Source organism: Salmo salar, chromosome ssa01 (assembly GCF_905237065.1).
Source record: "Salmo salar chromosome ssa01, Ssal_v3.1, whole genome shotgun sequence".
NCBI classification, from domain to species: Eukaryota; Metazoa; Chordata; class Actinopteri; order Salmoniformes; family Salmonidae; genus Salmo; species Salmo salar.
Window position 1 is genome coordinate 11136510 of NC_059442.1, and position 17892 is coordinate 11154401.

Here is a 17892-nt window from a genome sequence, read left to right on the forward strand (position 1 = left end):
AACAACCTCCTCCTCTAACCACCTGCATTTAACCATGTAACTTGCATAGGCCTACTAAAATTGACCAGTGATGCGACAGCAAGATTAGTCTATAGCGCATACAGTAAAAACAAAAGTCTGCTGCCCCCCCCTCAACACTTCAGCAAACCCACAAACGTCAATCAATGGCACCGAGGGCATCCATGCGCATTCAGGGCGTGCATTTTGATGAGCTGCGGTTTCATTGATAAAAAAAAACAGGGTGAACGTAAGCAAGACAGGCACTTTGTGACATGCAGAAAAAACGGGTCTGTGCTACTTCGGAGTATAAAAAGACAAAAAAGGAAGAAATATTCAAAGTTTTTTCACAAACAGACCAAAATTCTGAAATATTCAACGTGCGGTTTTATGAAACTGTAACGTCATAGGCCTACCTGCAGCTTGTCTGACGTAAACACCTCTGTTTCTACCTCGCAGGCGATGATGGTCACCATCTCCAGTTTCATATTTATTGATGGCATTCCCTTTCGTAGCTGAGAAAAAGATAAATAAAATAAATTATTTCGTTGGGTCCTTGTCTGCTTCAGAGAAAGCGCAGTCGCAGCCTCGCAGGTGATTGTAACTCCAACGGGTTCGCTTCGGATGAGGTGGTATCCTCACAGTTTGGGTGCGCTGTTTGAAGTGAGTGATGCTGCAGTAGAAAACTCGCTCTCCTCGCTCCAACACAGAGCGGCGGTCAGAAACATTCGCGAGTGCAGCGCGCGTTCGGGCACAACACTGACGTCATTATCAGCCTCGTTTGTTCATTTGCGATGCCGTTGGTCGGAGCACTGCAGCTTGTAGAGCTACACTTCGGTTCTGTTATTTATTTTTCCTTCTCATTTAGCCCATAAACATAACTGCGGCAATAGCTCTGAAATGATGTATTCTAGGCCTACTTCTAAACCAGCAACAATAATCAGGACTCCCTATAATGAAATCCACCAAAAATATCCAGGAATATAATTTCACTATTGTCTTGGTTACATAAATGCAGCTTTTTTTCTTTCTTCAGAAACGGAATGCACCATCTGTTTTACTCTAGGCTAGTAAGTTTCAGTCTGTTCCATTTAAATATTTTTCCATTTTTCCATGTAGGACTATTCTGTTATTGAAATATCAGAGTTACTTCAATAAGTAAAAACAATCCAGACAAATCCAGTATAGCCTGCTAATTTACTGTATAATGTAGTGGACATTGCAGAAGCAGCCTGTAGTGTAGTAACTACAGTAAACACAGTTGTCATATCTCCCTTACTCGTTCAGCCTTATCCGATTGGTCCAAACTTCCAACAGACTTCAGCATTGCATAACCTCACACTCATCAACTCTGGCACAAGCTCTCAGTTTCATCATTCACTAGCTAAGACAATAAGCCACGATGAGTAGGCAATAGTCTGGAAGAAGCAGCGGGCTATTTCTGTCTGTCTGTCTGTCTGTCTGTGTGTCATGTCATTCATCACAGTGCACATTGTCCAGAGAGACAGACAGTCAGACAGTCTGATAAACAACCACATGAGCCAGATATGACGATCTGTAACTACAGGGTGACTCAATCTGGTTCTGACAGGCCTGAGGCAAAGGAGTGTCTCTGTTAGGGTGTGAATAGACTAAGAGGCTGTCACGGTTGTCGTAGGAATGAGCGGACCAAAGTGCAGCGTGTGTGTCGTTCCACATTTTATTTATACTGTGAAACTATGCAATACATAAATAAACTTAATGACAAAAACAACAAACCATGACGCAGAGGTGAAACATACACTACTCAAAATTAATCTCCCACAAACCCAGGTGGAAAAAAACCCTACTTAAGTATGATCTACAATTAGAGACAACGAGGACCAGCTGCCTCTAATTGGAGATCATCCCAAACAAAACCAGCATAGAAATACAAAACTAGAACATGACCATAGAAAAACGTCCCCTGTCACACCCTGACCTACTCTACCATAGAAAATAACATTTTACTATGGTCAGGAAGTGACAGAGGCATTTTATGTGCATTCCTCTAGAGTTTTCTTCCTCCTCATTTCAAATTCTATCAGTTAGTCAGCATTTTCAAAACCCATCTTAAAATTGAATTGGAATAAAAACCCATCATCTACCCCCCTTTAATCAAGTGATATTTCAGAGGTGTTTATGCTCCTTACAAATCTGTGATGTGAATGTGAATATTCTGGGTGTCCTGGATATTCAACCTTCCTTCACCCTCACCAGATCCCTGATTGATAGGGGATCTAAAATGGGGACATTGCTAGATGATTGACTCACAACAGGTTACTTCAGACCACAGATGTACACAGATATTAAAGAACTGTTGCTAAATTGATTGTACTATCACAGAATCCACTTTATGTAAAACATAATGCATATTTGTAATCCCAAAGTCATTTGTTGTGTGTGGGAACATGAAACCAGGGTAGTAGACCATCGATTTGATCTGGTTTGAGCCTGCACATACAGAGGAGACACCCACTAACCCACAATGACACGCAACAAATTCGTAGAACATTCAGGATACACACGTGAGACTCACACACTAGAAAACGAACCTCTCCACATCTGACATGAGACATAACAGTCATGTGTCATTGTGTGTTTTGGTTGTTGAACTGCAAGGGGCAAGGGTTCTAGGGGGGAGGGACTGGGAGTCAGTATGAGCCCTGGGCATCGTGCATGTGTACACAGCAGGCATGCAGGCAGTAGCAGCATCAAAACACACACACACACAATACACACACACACATATGCACACACAAACATAGTCACCCCCCACACACACACTATTCCTGCGCCTTCCCAGCGATGAGGCTGCCAGTGCCCCACCACCTCACACGGCCCTGCCCAGCCACCCCCTGGCGCCACTGCAGCTGCCATAATCTAGGCCAAGCTATTTATAAAGCAAATCGGCCATGTACAGGGGAAGGGAGCCAGGGGAAACCGAGAGAGAGTGTGGGGAGTGAGGGAAAGGAAATGAGAGAACAATTATGAAGAGAGGAGTGAGAGAAAAAACACAGAGCGATAGAGAAGAGAGTGACAGAGAGAGAAAGAACACAGAGAAGAAGAGAAGAGAGCGACAGAGAGAGAGAGAGAAGAGATAGAGAGAAGAGTGACAGAGAGAAGAGAGAGAGAACACAGAGCGAAGGAGAAGAGAGCGATGGAGAGAGAGAAGAGAGAGAGAGGGGGAGAAAGAGACAGAAGTCTGAGAAAGCAAAAATGAGAAAGAGAGAGCGAGAGCGAGAACAAGAGAAGCCAGGTGGAGGACAGCAGGTATAGAGATTGATAACGCAGTGCAGGAGGAGACCTGGATGAGAGCATAGCCCAGAAACACTGACTAGGAAGAGACCTGGACGAAAGCACAGCTCAGAAATACTCTGACCAAATGATAGGAAGTGACCAAGGAATATATTTTAAAATGCACTAGCGCACGTATCGTAGGAAAGATTTTGGCTATGGTACTGGTTACTCTGTTCTTCTCGTTGATACCAGTTCTTATGTTGAATGAGGAGCATATTTAATCAATAGTCTAATATTGTTTTATTGTGCAGTACCGGTCAAAAGTTTGGACACCTACTTATTCAAGGGTTTTTCTTAGTTTTTACTATTTTCTACATTGTAGAATAATAGTGAAGACATCAAAACTATGAAATAACACATATGGAATCATGAAGTAACCCAAAAAAGTGTTAAACAAACCAAAATATATTTTATATTTGAGATTCTTCAAAGTAGCCACCCTTTGCCTTGATGGCAGCTTTGCACACTTCACTTGGAATGCTTTTCCAACAGTCTTGAAGGAGTTCCCACATATGCTGAGCACTTGTTGGGTGCTTTTCCTTCACTCTGTGGTCCAACTCATCTCAAACCATCTCAATTGAGTTGAGGTCGGGGGATTGTGGAGGCCAGGTCATCTGATGCATGACTTCTTCACTCTCCTTATTGGTCAAATAACTCTTACACAGCCGGAGATGTGTTGGGTCATTTTCCTGTTGAAAAACAAATGATAGTCCCACTAAGTGCAAACCAGATGAGATGGCGTATCGCTGCAGAATGCACTGGTAGCCGTGCTGGTTAAGTATGCCTTGAATTCTAAATAAATCACAGACCGTGTCATCAGCAATGCACCCCCACACCATCACACCTCCTCCTCTATGCTTCACAGTGGGAACCACACATGTGGAGATCATCCGTTCACCTACTTTGCGTCTCACAAAGACATGGTGGTTGGAACCAAAAATCTCAAATTTGGACTCCTCAGACCAAAGGACAGATTTCCACCAGTCGAATGTCCATTGCTCGTGTTTCTTGGCCCAAACAAGTCTCTTCTTCTTATTGGTGTCCTTTAATAGTGGTTTCTTTGCAGCAATTTGACCATGAAGGCGTGATTCACACAGTCAGAACAGTTAATGTTGATGTCTGTTACTTGAACTCTGTGAAGCATTTGTTTGGGCTGCAATTTCTGAGGCTGGTAACTCTAATTAACCTATCCTCTGCAGCAGAGGTAACTCTGGGTCTTCGTTTCCTGTGGCGGTCCTCATGAGAGCCAGTTTCATCATAACGCTTAATGGGTTTTCCAACTGCACTTGAAGGAACTTTCAAAGTTCTTGAAATTTTCCGGATTGACTGACCTTCATGTCTTAAAGTAATGATGGACTGTCGTTTCTCTTTGCTTATTTGAGCTGTTCTTGTCATAATATGGACTTGGTCTTTTACCAAATAGGCTATCTTCTGTATACCACCCCCACCTTGTCACAACACAACTGATTGGCTCAAACGCATGTGTAGAGAAAGACAGCACAGCTTTGAAGTCAGCACAGCGTTGAAGTCAGCACAGCGATGAAGACAGCACAGCGTTGAAGACAGCACAATGTTCCGAGACCAACCATTTTCACCAGGCAAAGAAACAGAGAGAGAAGGAGCGTTATTGTTTACGGAAATCACAGACTGAATGAATGAATGGAACTTTGCTCAAGGATAGAAAGTGTTCCCATTTCTTCATCTCTCTCTCTCTCTCTCTCTCTCTGTTTTTAACAATGCCACTAAGAGATACAGTATCTAGATAACAAGCCATGGGAATAAAAATAGACTGTACCTTCAAAGAAAACGTGCGAGAGAGTTAGAAATGACGCGGACGAAATAGAGGACGAGCTTGAGAACGGATGAAATAGAGATGGAGAGCCTCCAGAGGGGCGCGTTGCTTGAGGCGTCACTACAGATCCGGGTTCAATCCCAGGCTGTGTCACAGCCGGCTGTGACCGGGAGACCCATGAGGCGGCGCACAATTGGCCCAGCGTCGTCCGGGTTAGGGGAGAGTTTGGCCGGCCGAGATTTCCTTGTACCACCACGCTCTAGCGACTCCTTGTGACGGGCCGGTCGCCAGCTGGACAGTATTTCCTCCGACACATTGGTGCGGCTGGCTTCCGGGTTAAGCGAGCAGTGTATCAAGAAGCAGTGTGGTTTGGCGGGGTTGTGTTTCGGAGGACGCACGGCTCTCTCCCGAGCCCATAGGGGAGTTGCAGCGATGGGACAAGACTGTAACTACCAATTGGGTAAAAGTACATAATATATATATATTTTTTAAGAGATGGAGAGCAAGTAAGGACAAGAGGGGGGATACAGACAGTGATATGTGTAGAAAAAGAGATGGAAAGAGAGAGAGTAATACATTGACTTGTTTGACTCCCGCCGGACAAATTGCAAAGCCTGTTGTTGATATATCCTTTCTCCAAAGGGCACAAGAGAAGTGTACTTTAAATGTCACCCCCTCCTTCTTCAATAACAACAACCTGCACAACACTTTGGAGGTCAAACCATGGCAGACTTCCCAACACAATACTTCTAACCACTGCCAGACTCCAACAAATTTACGATGTAAGTAAAACTACAAGCTACACACTGAAGATGCACCCTGTGTTGATTCTTTTGATTACTCATGCTCAGCCGAGCTACACACCATTCAGCAGGTAGCCTAGCGTTGGGCCAGTAACCGAAAGGTTGCTGGTTCGAATCCCTGAGCCGGAAAGGTGGGAAATTCTGCTGTTCTGCCCTTGAGCAAGTCAGTTAACCCTCAACCACAACTGCTCCCCGGGTGCCGATGATGTCAATTAAGGCAGCCCTCCCACACCTCTCTGATTCAGAGGGGTTGGGTTAAATGCGGAAGACACATTTCGGTTGAATGCATTCAGTTGTGCAACTGACTAGGCATCCTCCTTTGCCCTACATATTCAAGTACATTCATCTGCTGCAGATCATGAAAGCCAAAAATAGCACAGTACAACAAACATAGAATGTTGCCTGTTTTAACTGAATGTTGTACAGTTATGTAACTAACTACAACATATTATAACACTATATCATAGGAACGATGTAATCTGGCCTCCCTGATTTATTACTAGATTATGGTATTGTAAGGTCATTATTATCGATCAAGGTAATCCATGATATTTCATATGTTGCATCAATAATCCTATAATCATTACGTTGCTTAAATCGAAAGGGTCAGCGCGAGAAATGATCCTTCTCTCCAATTATGTTGAGGTCTGATGGGGGAAAAGCACTTGGGTTGCTATAAACTTCACTTTGATAGCAGTGTAGTGTCAGCCATCACCTAGCCATCACAAGATCATGGACTTGACCCAGAGGCAGGTGTCATGACGTTGCCCTCTTTGGGTACAGTGAGCACCATCCCCCTCTATGCCCCTTTCACCAGGCTCTGTAAGAGAGGTCGTAAATTCCTGGAGGAGATCCTCTCCTCATGGCCACAGTATAGAGAGAGAGTGAGTTTCATAGAGAGAACAAAGGAATTTCTTCCACCTCACAGAACTGGAGAACTGAATGACATTTATGTTCTGGAGAAGGTATAAAAGATCGGTGAAGAATCCAGCTACGAACTGGTCCGTTTGGTACAATTTTGTGAATCTCATGAGAGACAATACCACCACATTACCATAACCATGTTTATAGAAGAGTCTCAGGTATGAGGCTTACATCAAATGGTTGTATAAAATTAATGAATAAGGATGAAGCTATTTGTGAGATGATGGGATGCTATGTAATGATGTTAATGTGAGAGAATTGTATTTCTGTTTAAAGTTTCACTAAGTCATTGGCACGCCCCCACGGGCACAGACAGGACCTGGCATCATGAGACAGCCTTTTCGATGTTCCGAATAAAACCCCCACCTAGGTTTTCTATCACCAGACCAGCTTACCTCGAGAACGAGAGGGCCAAGGTTTGAGAGGAGACCAAGCTTACCTCAATTACGAGATGGCTAAAGGTTGCAGACCATGTATTTCTCTTGCTGAACTTTTAACCATACCACGTGGTTAAACTCTTAGACTATCGATACCGACAGAATAAGAACAAGTCTTTGAAATTAATTACTAGTCTGCAGCTAGGAATTCGGTATCATTTGACGTGAAGACCGACAACCGCCAAAACATCTATTCTATAACGACATGAATGAATGTCACTCTGAACTATCCATTCTAACCACAAGAGAGAGAGTGGACAAACTCTCCAACAGAAACAAACTTTTCAACAGAGATCCCGACGACACACTGAGCGTAAATATATATATTGATTGCAATTATTCCCGAATGAGTGAGCGTTCAGGTGCAAAGGATTAGCATTTCAATTGTTATAATTATCAACACTGTAGTGCATCCTCAGCTGTCCCCCCACTCCCCTTTTGTCTAACAAGCCGCCATGCGGCACATTCTCCTATCATTTCCTTGTAACCATATCTACTGTTTGTTATGCATTTCTGTGAATTACCTAGTTAGTAAATAAATGATTTTAAGACAATTGATGTATGGATGACTCATAGTGAAGACTGGGTTCGTGCAGATAACCAACAATTTACGACGTTTGGAATGAGACTAACGTGAGGTAAATAATAATTCATTAATTCGAAGACTAATTGATCAGATATTAAAATATCTGAAAGTTTTATTAGGAAAATTATAACTATAATCTGAATATTTTCCTTGGTGCCCCGACTTCCTAGTTAATAACAGTTACATGATTAATCAGTTTAATCGCGTAATAAAATTACAGAGAGTTATTTGATAAATAAGTCTTCAGTTTTAATGATGCCAAAGACACAACACAGGCTCACCTCACCAAAGAGATTAGCCATTAGATAACCATGGACTTGACCCAGAGGCAGGCTCACCTCACCAAAGAGATTAGCTATTACATAACCATGGACTTGACCCAGAGGCAGGCTCACCTCACCAAAGAGATTAGCTGTTACATAACCATGGACTTGACCCAGAGGCAGGCTCACCTCACCAAAGAGATTAGCCATTACATAACCATGGATTTGACCCAGAGGAAGGCTCACCTCACCAAAGAGATTATCCATTACATAACCATAGACTTGACCCAGAGGCAGGCTCACCTCACCAAAGAGATTAGCCATTAGATAACCATGGACTTGACCCAGAGGCAGGCTCACCTCACCAAAGGCTTCCAGAAGGCCGCAGGAGGGATGGAAGATGGATGCAATCTGCGCTGCATCATTGGTAACCTTAGGGCTGGGCGGTATATCGAATTTTACGATATACCTGTATTGATGCACGGACCGGTTTGGGATTTTACTTTACCTCCTATAATAGCGTTTGAATGTTTGGTTTGTTAAATGTGATATGCCATGACTAACGTCCATTTTATAGTTTACTTTGCTACTTGAGTCATCTCTCTCCGCTCTCTTTCCATGCCGCTTTCCATTCAGACCTAGCCCCGCACCGTCACTCAAGGAGCACATTTGGGGCGACACTTGCATTCAGTCTGCATGATCAATGCAGCACATGCAACAATGCTAATGACAACGATGCTGTTTTCACTTTGCTTCTTAATATACAGTGCATTCAGAAAGTATTCAGACCCCTTGACTTTTTCCACATTTTGTTACGTTACAGCTTTATTCTAAAACGAATTTTAAAAAATTGACACACATTACCCCATAATGACAAAGAAAAAACAGGTTTTTAGACGTTTTTGCTCATTTATAAAAAATAAAAAACTTAAATCAGATTTAAATAAGTATTCAGACCATTTACTCAGTACATTGTTAAAGCACCTTCAGCAGCGATTACAGCCGCAAGTCGTCTTGGCTATGAAGCTACAAGCTTGGCACACCTGTATTTGAGGAGTTTCTCCGATTCGCTGCACAGCTATGTTCAGGTCTCTCCAGAGATGTTCGATCGGGTTCAAGTCCGGGGTCTGGCAGGGACATTCAGAGACTTTTTCCGAAGCCATTCCTGCGTTGTCTTGGCTGTGTGCTTAGAGTCGTTGTCCTGTTGGAAGGTGAACCTTCACCCCAGTCTGAGGTCCAGAGCGCTCTGGAGCAGGTTTTCATCAAGGATCTCTCTGTACTTTCTCCCTTCATCTTTCACTCAATCGTGACTAGTCTTTGGCACTGAAAAACATTCCCACAACATGATGCTGCCACCACCATGCTTCACCGTAGGGATTGTGCCAGGTTTCCTCCAGATGTGACACTTGGCATTCAGGCCAAAGAATCTTGTTCCTCATGGTCTGAGAGGTCTTTAGGTGCCATTTGGCAAATTTGGCAAACTCCAAACCATCGGGTTCTCGGCCACCTCCTTGAACAAGGTCCTTCTCCCCCGATTGCTCAGTTTGGCCGGGCAGCAAGCTCTAGGAAGTGTTGGTGGTTCCAAACGTCTTCCATTTTAGAATGATGGAGGCCACAGTGTTCTTAGTGACCTTCAATGCTGCAGAAAGTTTTTGGTACCCATCCTCAGATCTGTTCCTCGACACAATCCTGTCTCGGAGCGCTACGGACAATTCTTTCGACCTCATGGCTTGGTTTTTGCTCTGACATATACTGTCAACTGTGGGAACTTATATAGACAGGTGTGTGCCTTTCCAAATCATGTCCAATCAATTGAATTTACCACAGGATGACTCCAATCAAGTTGTTGAAACATCTCAAGGATGATCAATGAAAACAGGATGCACCTGAGCTCAATTTTGAGTCTCACAGTAAAGGGTCTGAATACTTATGTAAATAAGGTATTTCTGTTTTTTATTTTTAATAAATTCTAAAAACCTGTTTTCACTTTGTCATTATGGGGAATTTTGTTTAGATTGATGAGGAAAATGTTTAATTGAATCCATTTTACAATAAGGCTATAAGGTAACACAATGTGGAAAAGGTAAAGGGGTCTCAATACTTACCTAATGCACTGTAAATCCACTAGTGTTCTATAATTACACTATTAGTTTGTTGTTTGTTACATCTGCAAACAGCTGGTTTGGCTTTTTATAGCAACTTGGGCCTAAATCTTGTTAGCTGCTAATGCTAATTGCTAGCTCGCTAATAAATGTACTGAGTCAGCGCAAACATAATTAGCTAAACAGCATGATAATACCAGTGATGGTGTAGACCTACGTACACTACCGGTCAAAAGTTTTAGAACATCTACTCATTCAAGGGTTTTTCTTTATTTTTACTATTTTCTACATTGTAGAATAATAGGGAAGACATCAAAACTATGAAATGTTTTATTATTTTAATTTCACCTTTATTAAAGTTTAAGTTCCGCTAGTGGAACGCCTAGCCAATATCCAATGGAACAGCGTGGCGCGAAATACAAAAACCTCAAAAATCCAATAATTTCAATTTCTCAAACACACGACTATTTTACACCAAGATACACTTCTCCTTAATCCAACCACATTGTCCGATTTCAAAAAGGCTTTACAGCGAAAGCAAAACATTAGATTATGTTAGGAGAGTACATAGACCAAAATAACCACACAGCCATTTTCCAAGCAAGCATATATGTCACAAAAACCCAAAACACAGCTAAATGAAGAACTAACCTTTGACGATCTTCATCAGATGACACTCCTAGGACATTATGTTACACAATACATGTATGTTTTGTTCAATCAAGTTCATATTTATATCCAAAAACAGCTTTTTACATTGGCGCGTGATGTTCAGAAAATGTATTCCCACCAAAAACTTCCGGTGAATTTACAAAAATACTCATCATAAACGTTGACAAAATACATAACAATTATTTTAAGAATTATAGATACAGAACTCCTTTATGCAACCGCTGTGTCAGATTTTAAAATAGCTTTACGGAGAAAGCACATTTTTCAATATTCTGAGTACATAGCTCACCATCACGGCGAGCTATTCAGACACCCGCCGAGTTCGGGCAACCTAAACTCAGAATTAGTATTAGAAATATGCTCTTACCTTTGCTGATCTTCGTCAGAATGCACTCCCAGGACTGCTACTTCCACAAGAAATGTTGTTTTTGTTCGAAATAATCCATAGTTATGTCCAAATACCTCCATTTTGTTCGTGCGTTCAGGTCACTATTCAAAGGGTAACGCGCGAACGCAATTCGAGACAGAAAAAGTCAAAATGTTCCATTACCGTACTTAGAATCATGTCAAACGCTGTTTAAAATCATTTTTTATGGTATTTTTAATGTAAAATTGCGATAATATTCCAACCGGACAATAGCGTATTTATTCAAGGAGAAAAAGAAAAAACAGCGAGCTCGCGGGACCGCGCATATCCAATCCCTTTGTTGCCAGGCAGACCACTCAGTAACTGAGCTCCTATACTCTGCCCAGTGACAGAAGGCTCAAACCACTTTCTGAAGGCTTTAGACAGCCAATGGAAGCCTTAGAAAGTGCAACGTAACAGCACAGATACTGTAGTTTCGAAATGGACTAGAAAGAAGAACTACAATTCTCAGATCCTCCACTTCCTGGTTGACTTTTTCTCAGGTTTTTGCCTGCCATATGAGTTCTGTTATACTCACAGACACCATTCAAAGAGTTTTAGAAACTTCAGAGTGTTTTCTATCCAAATACTAATAATATGCATATTCTCGTTTCTGGGCAAGAGTAGTAACCAGTTTAAATCGGGTATGTTTTTTTCATCCGGCCGTGAAAATACTGCCCCCTATCCATATCAGTAACCAGGTAGGCCAGTTGAGAACAAGTTCTCATTTACAACTGCGACCTGGCCAAGATAAAGCATAGCATTTAGCTGCTATGCTTTAATATATAACACATATGGAATCATGTAGTCACCAAAAAAGTGTTAAACAAATCAAAATATTTTTTAGATTTGAGATTCTTCAAATAGCCACCCTTTGCCTTGATGACAGCTTTGCACACTCTTGGCATTCTCTCAACCAGCTTCACCTGGAATGCTTTTCCAACAGTCTTGAAGGAGTTCCCACATATGCTGAGCACATGTTGGCTGCTTTTCCTTCACTCTGCGGTCCAACTCATCCCAAACCATCTCAATTTGGTTGAGGTTGGGGGATTGTGGAGGCCAGGTCATCTGATGAAGCTCTCCATCCATCACTCTCCTTCTTGGTAAAATAGCCCTTACACAGCCTGGAGGTGTGTTGGATTATTGTCCTGTTGAAAAACAAATGATAGTCCCACTAAGCCCAAACCAGATGGGATGGCAAATTCTAAATAGATCACAGACAGTATCACCAGCAAAGCACCCCCACACCATATCACCTCCTCCTCCATGCTTTAAGGTGGGAAATACACATGCGGAGATCATCTGTTCACCCACACCGTGTCTCACAAAGACACAGCGGTTGGAACCAAAAATCTCCAATTTGGACTCCAGGCCTAATGTCCATTGCTTGTGTTTCTTGGCTCAAGAAAGTCTCTTCTTATTACTGATGTCTTTTAGTAGTGGTTTCTTTGCAGCAATCCAACCATGAAGGCCTGATTCACGCAGTCTCCTCTGAACAGTTGATGTTGAAATGTGTCTGTTACTTGAACTCTGAAGCATTTATTTGGGCTGCAATTTCTGAGGCTGGTAACTCTAATGAACTCTAATGAACTTATCCTCTGCAGCAGAGGTAACTCTGGGTCTTCCATTCCTGTGGCGGTGAGTTGACTCTTCGCATGCGATGATTTCACTGAACAACAAATAAAGGGAATATCGAATGATCCCCAATGATCCATCGCATCTCCCAAAAATGTTTTCAACATACATCTGTAAAATGATAGTCTAGAAACTAAACTTGGTTATCGTCCTCTCAGGCTTCCATGTCTTTTCCCTGGACCTCCTCAATGTCCACCTCTTGAACATCAGACTCTGAGGCCTCATCTTCACTGTCACTTTCCAACCTTGTTGAGGATAGCTCGTTGTCAGGCTCAAAAAGCCTCAAATTTGCCCGGATGGCTACCAATTTTTCAACCCTTGTATTGGTCAGCCTGTTGCGTGCTTTGGTGTGTGTGTTCCCAAACAAGGACCAGTTGCGCTCTGAGGCGGCTGATGTTGGTGGGATTTGGAGGATGATGGAGGCAACAGGGGAAAGAGCCTCATATCCACAAAGTCCCTTCCACCAGATGAGATATGTTGGCACGACTGCCATATTGCATCTCCATCCCAAAGCCCTTGCTTGGAAGTGTACTTCGCCAGACTGCCAAGAACCTTGCCCTCATCCAGGCCAAGGTGGCGAGACATGGTAGTGATGACATCATAGGCCTTGTTGATCTCTGCACCAGACAGGATGCTCTTGCCAGCATACTTGGGGTCCAACATGTGCGCTACAGCATGTATGGGTTTCAGGCAGAAGTCTTCATGCTTTTGATTTATTTCAGAACTGCAGTTTCTTCTGCTTGGAGCAACAGCGAAGTGGGCAGGGCAGTACGGATTTCTTCTCTTACATCTGCAAGCAGCCTGAACATCACAGGATGGCATTGTCTCCCTCAATCCGTGCAATGGCTACTGCTATAGGTTTCAGGAGTTTCAGGCTGCTTACCACTCTCTCGCAAAATACATCATCCAGGAGGATCCTCTTGATGGGGCTGTCCATATTGGCAGACTGTGATATGGCCATTTCTTGGAGAGACTCCTTTCCCTCCAGGAGACTGTCAAACATGATGACAACACCACCCCAACGGGCGTTGCTGGGCAGCTTCAATGTGGTGCTCTTATTCTTCTCACTTTGCTTGGTGAGGTAGATTGCTGCTATATCTTGATGACCCTTCACATACCTAACCATTTCCTTGGCTCTCTAGTACAGTGTATCCATTGTTTTCTGTGCCATGATGTCCTTGAGGAGCAGATTCAATGCAAAAGCAGCAAATCCAATGGGTGTGATGGGAGGGTAGGAGATGTGAGGGGTGGAGATGATGTAGTTAATTATTCCTTGCCCACAAACTTCAACCACCCATCAAAGATGATTGCAATACAGTCTGCTTTCTCTATGATTTGCTTGACCTTCACTTGAACTCTGTTGAACTCTGCATCCAGCAAATGAGTAGATAAAGCATGTCTGGTTGGAGGGGTGTATGCTGGGCGAAGAACATTCATGCATACACAGCTCGAGCAAGACATTCATCAGCATTTCTCTGACTACGTTCCTCCATTGAGTAAAAAAAACTTCTGATTCAATACAATTCCATGCATAGATAAATAGTTAAGCAGTTAGATTAAACAAATCCTTTGTAAGATAAATGTTTTAAAATGAAACATGTTTGTAAACGTGAATTAACACTCCTTAGTTAGCAGGCTCAAGCTAGCTAAAACCCACATGGTAGCAAAAACAAACTACAAACTAGCAGAAATTGTTAACAAGTAAAAATTATTTATACACACTTTGCTGTAGGCTACTATTTACTAGTTAACATAAAATCATGTATGTCTTATAAAATATATTCACCCCACCCAGTAATGTAATCAAAACTTACCAGAAAGCATGTAGTCCTTGGCTCAGAGAGTGTAGTAGTGTGGGCTCAATAGCATCTCATTAGTGTGCAAGATCTTGAGAATCAGCTGTACATGTGATGGAAGAATGCACTGTGCATGCAGAGGGTTGCAATTCCATTGAATTGGGGATAGTTTAACCAAAATATGACACAAGACCTAGAATTGCCTTATGTGTATCCCACAATGTCACGACTTCCGCCGAAGTCGGCTCCTCTCCTTGTTCGGGCGGTGTTCGGAGATCGACGTCACCGGCTTTCTAGCCATCGCCGCTCCATTTTTCATATTCCTATTGGTTTTGTCTTGTTCCATACACACCTGGTTTTCATTCCCTAATCACACTGAATGTATTTAGTCCTCTGTTCCCCTCCATGTCTTTGTGTGATATTGTTTTATGTTATGTGGGTATTTGTCACGCGCCATACTTTTGTTTATGTTCCGTGTTTTTCGGGCACGTTTATGTACTTATGTGCTTTCATGTTGGACCGGAAAGAAAAGTGCACCTGTTACTACACTCTGCTCTCCTGCACCTGACTTCGCCTTCCGTACACACCACTAACACACAAAAAAAGGTTCACTGTTATAAGCTAACTTTTTTGATTAATTTAAGCAAAATTCCCCAAATTCCCGGGCTTAACTTCCCATGGAAAAGTTCTGGGAAAATTCTGGAAATTTACCGGAAAGTTTCCGACACTTTGCAACCCTAGTCACAACACACCTGATTGGCTCAAATGCATTAAGAAATTTCACAAATTAACTTTTAACAAGGCACACCTGTTAATTGAAATGCATTCCAGGTGACTACCTCATGAAGCTGGTTGAGAGAATGCCAAGAGTTTGCAAAGCTGTCATCAAGGCAAAGGGTGGCTATTTGAAGAATCTCAAATATAAAATATGTTTTGATTTGTTTAACACTTTTTTGGTTAATATATGATTCCATATGTGTTATTTCATAGTTTTGATGTCTTCACTATTATTCTACAATGTAGAAAATAGTACAAATTAAAAAAAACCCTTGAATTAGTAGATTTTTTGACCAGTAGTGTACATCGGCATTTTGTTTGTGCAAAAGTATCTTCTAAATCAAAGAGGAATACGCAAACCAATAATATGTTAGCTACATGAAGTTGATAAGAGAGCACATTCAATATAGCTAAAGATTATAAGGTCCCCTAGGAAACACTTATCAACACGTTGGTTCCTACCCTGTCACAATAACTCCTCTCTGGCAGGAAATGCAGAAATTCTTGAAAATTATGAAAAAAATGTGGGTTGAAGTTGAATTGAACAGTATAAAACAATCAGAATGGAGAAAGACCCATTGAAATCACTTATAATGTATGTGCTGCCACCCTAGGGTCACACTACTCATAAAACATATTTATAACTTTTATTATTCAAAAACATAAAATACCCTCAAATACTACCTAATTTAAAATAACGTATTGTGATATGATATTAGTCCATATCGCCCAGCCCTAGGTGACCTTCAGCCCACTGCGCACCCTCCCGCACATTCCCCCTCGGGGACAGAGTCCCAAAAATAGACGGACAACTTAACACATGCAGCACAGTAGCTCTCTCTCTCCACAATCCCCTCTATCCTTCTGTCTGGTGTCACCTCACTGTTCTAGATACAAACAAACACACTGGCCATGACACTAGCCTCTGCTCTATATGGCTCTGCTGCTCACATAGCTGCGGGAAGTAGTTTGGGGGTGGGGGTGCTGTGCAGATTTTATTTTCAAAGGGGGTGCTGAACATTTTTTATTACCCGCGCTTCAGACGCTATATCGGTCTGCTAATGCAGAACTATTAAAGGCACTACTTTTGTGAAACAATTTTTAAAATAAAAATAATCAAATAAATAAATATATATACTGTATATATTTTTTTTAAATAAAAATAAATATATATACACTGTATATATATTTTTTTCTTCTGTTTTTCAGTGGGTGTTGCAGCACGCTCAGCACTCCTACTTCCTGTGGTTATGGATGCTCACAAACAGTCAACGGGGTGCTTTCACTGTAGCCTACCAGTGGTGCAGTGGAGGATAAATGCAAGTAAACACATTTTAACCACTTTTTTCACCGTGATCAGCAATCAGAGTTTACCTACCTTTTCTTTTTTTTACCACTACATCACTATAGCCTACTATATCACAGGTTGCAGGGTTGGGGTCAATTCCAATTTAAGTCAGTCAATTTAGGAAGTGATTTTAATCAAATAAATAAAACAATTTAAAATGAATAGTTTATCCTTTTCGGTTTATTGAGAAGGCATTGAAAATAAAAGCACCTTTTTAAATTATTGAATTGGAATTTCAGTTTACTCCCTGAATTGACTGACTTTACTTCGAATAGACCCCAACCCTGACGTAATGAGGAGCTGACCCCAACCCTGACGTAATGAGGAGCTGACCCCAACCCTGACGTAATGAGTAGCTGACCCCAACCCTGACGTAATGAGGAGCTGACCCCAACCCTGACGTAATGAGGAGCTGACCCCAACCCTGACGTAGTTGGCTGACCCCAACCCTGACGTAATGAGGAGCTGACCCCAACCCTGACGTAGTTGGCTGACCCCAACCCTGACGTAAATGAAAAGCTGACCCCAACCCTGACGTAAATGAAAAGCTGACCCCAACCCTGACGTAAATGAAAAGCTGACCCCAACCCTGACGTAATGAGTAGCTGACCCCAACCCTGACGTAATGAGGAGCTGACCCCAACCCTGACGTAATGAGGAGCTGACCCCAACCCTGACGTAGTGAGTAGCTGACCCCAACCCTGACGTAATGAGGAGCTGACCCCAACCCTGACGTAATGAGGAGCTGACCCCAACCCTGATGTAATGAGGAGCTGACCCCAACCCTGACGTAGTCGGCTGACCCCAACCCTGACGTAAATGAAAAGCTGACCCCAACCCTGACGTAAATGAAAAGCTGACCCCAACCCTGACGTAATGAGTAGATGACCCCAACCCTGACGTAGTGAGTAGCTGACCCCAACCCTGACGTAATGAGGAGCTGACCCCAACCCTGACGTAATGAGGAGCTGACCCCAACCCTGACGTAATGAGGAGCTGACCCCAACCCTGACGTAATGAGGAGCTGACCCCAACC

At 42.5% G+C, this 17892-nt stretch overlaps 1 protein-coding gene across 2 annotated transcripts in view; it reads right to left on the bottom strand.

Moving 5' to 3' along the window:
• The window catches only part of LOC106613138 (calcipressin-3), a 92924-nt gene that overhangs the window by 58774 nt on the left and 16258 nt on the right, over positions 1 to 17892 (bottom strand). Inside the window, exon 1 of one of the 2 annotated variants that reach the window (XM_045714232.1) lies at positions 414 to 1485. The exons of the other annotated variant lie outside the window; for it this stretch is intronic. Within the exon in view, the coding sequence (XP_045570188.1) occupies positions 414 to 500 (87 nt within the window). The 5' untranslated portion in view covers positions 501 to 1485. Of the gene's footprint in view, positions 1 to 413; positions 1486 to 17892 lie in introns of those variants that run through there. 2 annotated transcript variants of the gene reach the window in all.